The sequence below is a fragment of the Camelina sativa genome, chromosome 1 (genome assembly GCF_000633955.1).
Source record: "Camelina sativa cultivar DH55 chromosome 1, Cs, whole genome shotgun sequence".
NCBI classification, from domain to species: Eukaryota; Viridiplantae; Streptophyta; class Magnoliopsida; order Brassicales; family Brassicaceae; genus Camelina; species Camelina sativa.
In genome coordinates, this window is record NC_025685.1 from 23,052,396 (window position 1) to 23,060,807 (window position 8,412).

Below are 8,412 nucleotides of genomic sequence, written 5' to 3' on the forward strand. Positions count from 1 at the left end.
AAAGGAATCACACAAATTCACCATTCAATCATGTACACATCCCCTATTTCTCTTACCTTTTTCTTAATCCCAAAAAAAAAAATTACTATTTTATTTTTAAGAATTTAGCTACCACCTTCTATTTAATAGGGGATATTTTTTGTTGTTGTTGTTGTTGTTGTCATCAACTAAAAAATAAAAATAAATTCTTCCCAATAATTAAGGAAATATATATTTTGTTAAGAGATGTAAATCTGTCAAAAAAATAATAATAATAAGTTTGTACATTATATGTTTTACACGTTAAATATTTGTTGCACATTTTAGTCTCTTTTTTTTATTCTTTCATTTTAATTTTGTATACAGCTCTAATAAAGGAACAGATTTTTCTCAGTGATATTGCTGATAATTTCACACATAAAAACGCGTTAGAAACATTTTTTTCTCAGTGATATTGCTGACCATATGTGTCAACTGGTGGTACGCTTTTACTGACCATAAGTGTTGGCAGGATTGGTTATCTTTTTGGAAAGATTCTTATAAAATAGATATTTCATTTATTTTGGATTGGTTATCTTTTGTTCGTTGCCAATATAAATAATATATGTTTTAGAAATGGTGAATGATATTAAACATAGGTTTTTTTGATCAATCACACCAAAACACATCAACAAGTGTGTGTGTGTTTTTTTTTTGCTTTCTCGTGAAAGATTATTCGTAGTGAAGAGGAATATAAATAAAATTGTTTGTTTAATAAAGTTGATTTTGGCGGCAAAGATGCCAGAATGTGATGCCCGAATCTGAAAATGTCCTTTTCGAACAGAGTATCACGAGTGGTGACAGCTTAGATACATGTGTGTTTTTTAAAAAAAGAAATTGACAACCCAATTTCTTCTTTTCATAATTATTATATTCAAACATACTATTTTGTTCTATAATTTATTACTCCTATGACCTAATCATTGATCTCCTTTTCGTATTTGAATTATTTTCTCTGGTATATTCTTATGCATCTTCTTCTCTGATGTGACTTAAAAATATTATTGTGTTTGCCTTGTAATGTTTTCCAAATCAAATTTGGAATAGTTGTAAACCCATATGGCCTATATTATCGAGTTAGACTAGTTTAAAAGAAAATAAAAAATTAGAATCTGTTTGCTTAGAATAGAAACTATACATATTTTATATATTGGCAGTGATGAGTGAACAAATTTATTGTCTTGGTTATAGACTTCTACTTCTACCTATGTTTGTTCTTCTTTTCTTGAACCTATTTGAACATCGTAATTACATATTTTCAAAGCTAACTAATTCAAATTTTGTGTTTGTTTTTGGATTACGGTCAAACAATTATCTCTCGGACCAATCTAAAACATTGTTTGCTTATATACGTAACTAGATTTGGTGTTGTGTACAAGAAATAAACTACGTACGTACAGTATGTTGCAAGAAATTGACTTCAATAGATTATAACAATACATTTTTCGTCATACTACTAAAAATTATATATTTTACCAAATTGCCAATGTTTTCTTACATTTAATTCACAGGCTGAACTGGACCGTATTGCTACTTGTGCCTAGAAAAAAGGATATTGTGGTACCCATTTCATGTTTTTGGCTCCATATCCTTTTCTAAAAAAGTAGTGAAACAACATGGTTACATGCGTATATTCTGAATGTGGTTTTAGTTAACGTTTAAACTAACCTTAATTATTTATTTGTCTGTATCCCTTCACTAATGCAACATTAGAAACTCTGATAATGCAGCTTTCCCAGCATAGATAGATCAGATCGTAACATAGCAATATAATAAGAGCATAAAGTTATACAAGTAAAGAAGAAATCCCAAGTTTGGTCCAAAAGTGGAATTGCTAAGGATACATCACCGAGGGTTCAAGCGCTTGATTTGTTGCCTGTCAAGTGATGAAGAAACAAACCAGCTGCAACACTCACGTTCAAGCTCTCCACAGCAAGAAATGATCTGAAGCCTCCACCTTCCGCATCATCAGACTCTGTAACAGCAACATCATTTGGCATATTACCACTAATCCTGACTAAGTCAGTACAAGATCTCTCCACTAACGGCCTTAAACCCGTTCCTTCATTCCCCAAGACAAGTATTGTCGGACTACCGGGTAAAACCTCGTTCAAAGCAGCAGCCTTTGGAGATACCGAACCACCAACCACACGCCAACCGTTCTCAGCAGAAGCTTCTAAGAACTGCATCATGTTTTTGCAGTACCTGAGTTCCATAACTTCGAGTGATCCAGCACTTGCTTTACTCACAACCGCACTTAATGGAGCTGAGTTTTTCGCGCAAACCACAACACCCGTGGCTCCAAAAAAGTAAGCGGATCTAATGATCGCACCTAAGTTCTGCGGATCAGTGACCTCATCAAGAGCTACCCAAAGAGAAGATTTCTCTTCATCTGATGAAATCGGATCTAGTTCCTTCACTTTCACCAGTTCCAAGGGTGAAGCATCGAGCACCAATCCTTGATGCGGTCTGTTATCAGAGACCATGTTAAGATCATGCTTTGAAGTTTCCTTGATGTTTAACCCAAGCTTCTCAGAGATTTTCAAGACTTTCTCGAACCCTTTCTTGTCTTTCTTCTTCTTGTTGTTACTGCTCAAATCCAAACCCTCTTGAACATAGAGAGCATAGAACTCTCGTCTCCCAACAGAGAGTGCAGCCAGCACTGGACTTACTCCATAAACCACTTCACCCTCCAGCCTAGGCACGCTGGACTCGGTCGCCTCTTGCCATGTTTTCCTACCCCAGCTCTCTTGCCTATTCCAGTTCTGATATGCTGCATTGCCACGTCCTTGTTCTCTTACATCATATCTATTGAACCTATTTTTAATCTCAGACCACCTAGTATTCTCCGGCTCTTCTTCAACGATTCTATCATCACCATTTTCACGGACATGCCTCACTGTTTCGTCTTCTTCTTCTTCTTCTTCTTCTATGATTCTATCATCACCTCGGGCACTAAAAGAGTTCAGATTTCTTGTTGTATCATCCCAAGATGACCGGCTGTTAACTCTCGGCGATTGCTCTTTCTCCGGTTTATCATTATTAGCCACCCAAATTGAATTCCCACCACCTTTCTTACTTTCTTCTTCCACTTCACTGATTCTATCATCTCCTCTAGAACGAAAAGAATCTCGATTCCTCGTTTCACCATAACCTCTAAACCTATCTCTCCTATCAGAAACAGAACCATTTCTACCATCTCGTTTCTCCCAAGAAGGCCTATTACCTCTCTGAAACCTTTCTCCCACTGGTTTCTCATCAGATTTCACCCAAATCGAGTCTCCACTAGAACGGCCATCACCGCTACTTCTCTTCTCTCGGTAAGCTTTCGATTCAAACCTAGATTTCCCTCTATTACTACTACCAACACGATTACTTCGTTTGCCAAATCTCTGAGAATCGAAACTCGAAAAATCTCTAACACATTGAGGCTTACTCAACATTGCGATCTTCATAGAATTAAGGCGAGAACTAACTAAACGAGTCGAAACATTTGCAAAGGCGCATCCTTTAGGGTTTACGAGATACTTAACTGGTAAAGACGAAGACTTTGAGAACTGGAAACAGCTTTTGACTGCCGTTTGTTGTAATGAAACCCTAATCGCCATTGGAAAACCTTGGCTTCTTGTTAAATTACAGTACATGATTTTGGGGTAAAACAGAAGAGATCAACAAAAAAAAGCGAACGGTGGAGAAAGGTGAAATTTTTGAAACAAAGAGGCTATTAGAAAACGGTACTTGAATATTCTCTCATTGATAGACCAATCTGATGAATCCCAGAAAACTTTAGGGTTTAAGGGAAAGAGACCAGAGGAGAGAAGTGGAGAAGATAAAGAAAGATATCATGTATAACCGAAAATGAATGCAAAACGATGTCGTTACTGTTAGAAGTACTCTTGAACCCTTTAGAGCAATACTAATCAGATTGAACCCTTTAGATTTACAAATCAATTAATATAAAAGCATACCACCATTGAACCCTTTAGATTTCTGTTTTGGGAAAAAAAATGAACATTTATATAAAGATCTCGAATATATATAGTTCTACAACATTGGCTGGTGTTTTGAATTTCCCAGAGCTTGAAGAAGAATCCAGTTTTTATTGTTCCTGAAAATTGAGAAAATAAAATTTTACCTTCTTCTTCTTTTTATTTGTTTAAACCCTAATTGACAAAGAAGAAGGTTAACAACACAAAAAAAGGCTTTACGATTAACTTGTTTCAGAATCTTCTCCAGGTTCGAGATACTGAGAATGAGAAGCAGCGAGTAATGCTGCTCCAACACCTGAACCATCATTCGATAGAATCACTTCAACACTCTCTGAAACTTCATCTCCAAGTAACTCTTTCAATGAACTCTTCATTATCTCGCTGAACTGAGTGTAGTGCTCGTATAGCCCACCGTCCATGGCTATCACAGATTTCTGAGTTTCTCCATCTTTTGCTGCGTCTCTTCCTATTTTCTTCAGGATTCCATAGATCCCTGCAGCAGACAAACGAGCTCCTCGGCTTGCGATGATGTTACATAGGCTGATTACAACTTTTCTCATCTTCAGAGAAGATGTAGGGACCTGAGCGTTACACCAAAGATACTCTTTTGAGATTTCAGTTATACCTCTAAAGTGTGAAATCATTATGTACAGGAGAGTGTCTAACCTCCAATATGTCCTTTAACTTGCTTCCCACAACCTTCAAATCCGGAGAAGTGTCGCTGTGCATAGCAGACATGTTCGGGGTCCTGCACAATGTGATTAGTGATTATTAGACCGCTGATTCGGTGCAAGTAACCATATCCAAGAAGTTATTTAATCAACCTTATGATGAATGGTATTCTCAGCTTAGGTGGGACGACGTCGCCAAAGAAAGCAGCTTCTTCAGCCATCTTCAGAAGAACTCTACGCAAGATTTCTCCCAGATACATTCCGGATATAATTTTCTCAAGAATCTGAAAATGTTAAACGCCCGATAGAATCTTTAAGGGTCATGTCATGATGATTCGCTAAACGAACTTGAAAATCAATAGAAGTTCAAAGCTCATACCTGTTCACCAGGATTCAAACTCTCGGAATCTAGAGAATGGTCGTATTCTGTTAATGGAAGATGCGATGACCTGAAGTTTCCCCACTCCATGTTTATAACCTACATGGCATTACATCTAAGATTCAAGTACTGCAAAGCTTAAATCGGAATTGTTATGCTTTTGGGGAAAACACAAACCATTTCTCCTGATTTTGGAAGCAAACCATGCCATTTGGGAATTGCATGTGCACGTTCGACATAGGCTGCATTTGTGCCGGTGCCCAAAATAACAGCGACAACAACATCCGGATTAGTGTATCTACCACCCGCGAGTGTTCCAATGGTATCATTAACCTTACAGTTTACAAAGGGATAACAAGATTATAATCAAATAGATTAACACAAATTTCTGCTAGCTGAAACAAAGATTGGGTAAGAGGAAAACTCACAAGCGCTGCAACACGCATGTCCAACCCAACTCTTTCCATAGCTTTAACAAGTTCTCCAACAACATCTTCACCAACCTACACAATCACCAAGAAACAGAGGTCAGGCTTTCAGAAACAGCGTTATCATATCAAAACATGGTTCACGAAGTCTAGAGGAAGAACAGAAGCTGCTGTAATGAAATAAAAATAGATGAAAGGGAAATCAAGCTCAACTGCATCATCAATGGAAAAGCCCTTTGTCCAGTTGATGAGAGTGCCAGAGGACAAAGATGTCTGCTTAACCGGAAATGAGAAAGTGAAACCTAATTCCCTTTGCCTACCGGGTGGGAGATGAAAGTCCTCGCCTTCTGTAGCGACAAACTTTGCAAGAACTTCGACGATGAAATCGAATAACTCCTGCCTCCATAATTACACAAAACACAATCAACACACAAAGAGATAGATCATCCAAGACTAGTACATAAACATAAAGTATATAGTAAGAAAACTGACATCTGATTTCCCGGTCATGAGATGAGGAGGAATTGATTCTTCTTTGAACTCTCGTTTAACAACACGGTCTTGCTTCCCACCAAGAAGCACACGCATTACACGGAAATTTGTTCCGCCTAGATCCAACGCATAGAAGAAACCAGTTTCATCCCTGTCAAATAATAGATAGCAGCAACAAGCATTTAGAAGCTCATCCAATTACAGCTAAAACCTTTACTACTTAATTAGCATCATACCAATTACATCTCAACAAGCATTAGAAGATCCAATTACATCTCAAACTTTACTACTTAATTAGACCCCAAAAACAAACAAGTGCACAGTGAAAAGTGCACACTCATAATTCACCAAAAAGTTACATTAAATCCTCTTATAAAGACATATGGACTCCTACAAAGAACAAGACAGAGAACATTAAAATAAAAAAACTCTTTCTAATCCAAGAAAGAAAGTGATAATAATAATAATAGTCAAACTTTGGAACAGTGAGATATCAAAAATGCAGATACTATCAAGGATAAGAATCTCTAGACTCTTGCAATCAAGAGAGATTATGATTCAAAGTGACGGATCCGGATTCCATAGATTCTCTAAGTGAGACAATCAAACAAGTGAAATATATGAATCATCATAAAGCATGAAACTTTCTTAGGATAAAAAAAAAAAAAGACAAGTAAAATTGAAGAAACGTGGCAACGATGTTATCCAAAAATTCATCTGAATTCAGATAAAAATCCCATAAAAATCTCAACTTTATCTCTTTTTTTTTTTGTTTCTTTGTTATCTCAAATCCAATTCACAAAATTAAGGGAAAAANATTAGAAGATCCAATTACATCTCAAACTTTACTACTTAATTAGACCCCAAAAACAAACAAGTGCACAGTGAAAAGTGCACACTCATAATTCACCAAAAAGTTACATTAAATCCTCTTATAAAGACATATGGACTCCTACAAAGAACAAGACAGAGAACATTAAAATAAAAAAACTCTTTCTAATCCAAGAAAGAAAGTGATAATAATAATAATAGTCAAACTTTGGAACAGTGAGATATCAAAAATGCAGATACTATCAAGGATAAGAATCTCTAGACTCTTGCAATCAAGAGAGATTATGATTCAAAGTGACGGATCCGGATTCCATAGATTCTCTAAGTGAGACAATCAAACAAGTGAAATATATGAATCATCATAAAGCATGAAACTTTCTTAGGATAAAAAAAAAAAAAGACAAGTAAAATTGAAGAAACGTGGCAACGATGTTATCCAAAAATTCATCTGAATTCAGATAAAAATCCCATAAAAATCTCAACTTTATCTCTTTTTTTTTTTGTTTCTTTGTTATCTCAAATCCAATTCACAAAATTAAGGGAAAAAAAAAAAGGAACAAAATGAAAATTTACCCAGAAGGGAGATTATCAACGTAGCTAATAAGCATCTTAAGCTTGCTTCCACCTTCGGATGCAAGACCAGCGTGCATCTCAACGGTCATAGCATCAGCCACTTGTCTCAATTTCGCTACTGGCGTTGCACAATCCTCTTCGAAAGCTTTCAAGATCTCAATCACTCTTGCCCATTTCCCTGAGCTTTGCATTCGCCGCCGCACAATCAACGCCGCCGCCGCACACACCGCCACAGAGCACACCACCGTCGTTGCAACAGCCACTTTACCCATCTCTCTCTCTCTCTCCGAATATTATAACTAAATTCTTACCAAAAAGAAAAAAAAAAAGGAACAAAATTTGGGAGAATCAAAAACAAAAAAGCTTAGAAATTTAGAGAACCCTAATAAGAGATGGAAGGATGGATCTAATCTAGTTGGAGGTATGAATTTTGAAGAACACGTAAGCAGCTCTGTTGTCTGTAAACTACGAAAAGTTTATTTAAAATTATTGAATTTATTTTTTTTGGTTCTTCGATTTTTTTAGGTTTTTTTTTCTACGATGGTAATGGAGTTTATGTAAAGTTACGAAAATGACCCTTTAAGAGATTTGGTTTTGGTCTTTTTCTTGCCGAATCTTGTGGAGGACGTTTAGCTCTAGTAGATATATAACCTATCGTTATGAATGTATCTTGTTATTATTAATCATAATCGAATGAGGTTACATATATATAGTTATGAACTTAGCCTAATTCTTTAACATAATAGGAAATACATAAACCGACTAAGACAAAGCTTATGGCCGATGGGCCTTGAATAATGGGTTTCAAGTCTTGGACAAAGTATGGACCGTCAATGAGCTTGGTTATGGAATCCATCCTTAAGTGGTTTATAACACTCCCCCTTGGATGACATAACCATGCAAGATGCTAAGAGATCGATGCAATGTGCTTGGGGATGCTGCCTCATTAAAACCTTACAAGGAAAACTCAGTGGGACAAAACCATGGTGAAGGAAAAAGAGTACAACACACATTGCTCCCCCTGTTCTAAG

At 36.4% G+C, this 8,412-nt stretch overlaps 2 protein-coding genes across 2 annotated transcripts; both read right to left on the reverse strand.

Annotated features, from left to right (window-relative positions):
• Positions 1,736–3,923, reverse strand: LOC104702445 (uncharacterized tRNA/rRNA methyltransferase slr0955-like). The gene has a single exon (XM_010418304.2). The coding sequence runs from the start codon at positions 3,660–3,662 to the stop codon at positions 1,875–1,877; it is 1,788 nt and encodes a 595-aa protein (XP_010416606.1). The 5' UTR covers positions 3,663–3,923; the 3' UTR covers positions 1,736–1,874.
• On the reverse strand, positions 4,021–7,909 carry LOC104702455 (hexokinase-2-like). Its single transcript, XM_010418315.2, has 9 exons — positions 7,382–7,909; positions 5,978–6,128; positions 5,699–5,881; positions 5,486–5,560; positions 5,235–5,390; positions 5,058–5,156; positions 4,832–4,962; positions 4,674–4,755; positions 4,021–4,588 (listed from the first exon to the last, which is right to left on the reverse strand). Exons 1-9 carry the CDS (start codon positions 7,651–7,653, stop codon positions 4,229–4,231), a joined length of 1,509 nt encoding a protein of 502 aa, XP_010416617.1. The 5' UTR covers positions 7,654–7,909; the 3' UTR covers positions 4,021–4,228.

What these genes read in the sequence shown, in the direction of transcription:
- LOC104702455 (XM_010418315.2), bottom strand. Translation starts at nt 7,653, where the DNA reads ATGGGTAAAGTGGCTGTTGCAACGACGGTGGTGTGCTCTGTGGCGGTG. An exon ending in ACATGCGTGTTGCAGCGCTT is followed by an intron (nt 5,391 to 5,485) that starts GTGAGTTTTCCT and finishes GTAAACTGTAAG; the next exon opens with GTTAATGATACCATTGGAAC. An exon ending in AGAATACCATTCATCATAAG is followed by an intron (nt 4,756 to 4,831) that starts GTTGATTAAATA and finishes CACATTGTGCAG; the next exon opens with GACCCCGAACATGTCTGCTA.
- LOC104702445 (XM_010418304.2), bottom strand. Translation starts at nt 3,662, where the DNA reads ATGTACTGTAATTTAACAAGAAGCCAAGGTTTTCCAATGGCGATTAGG.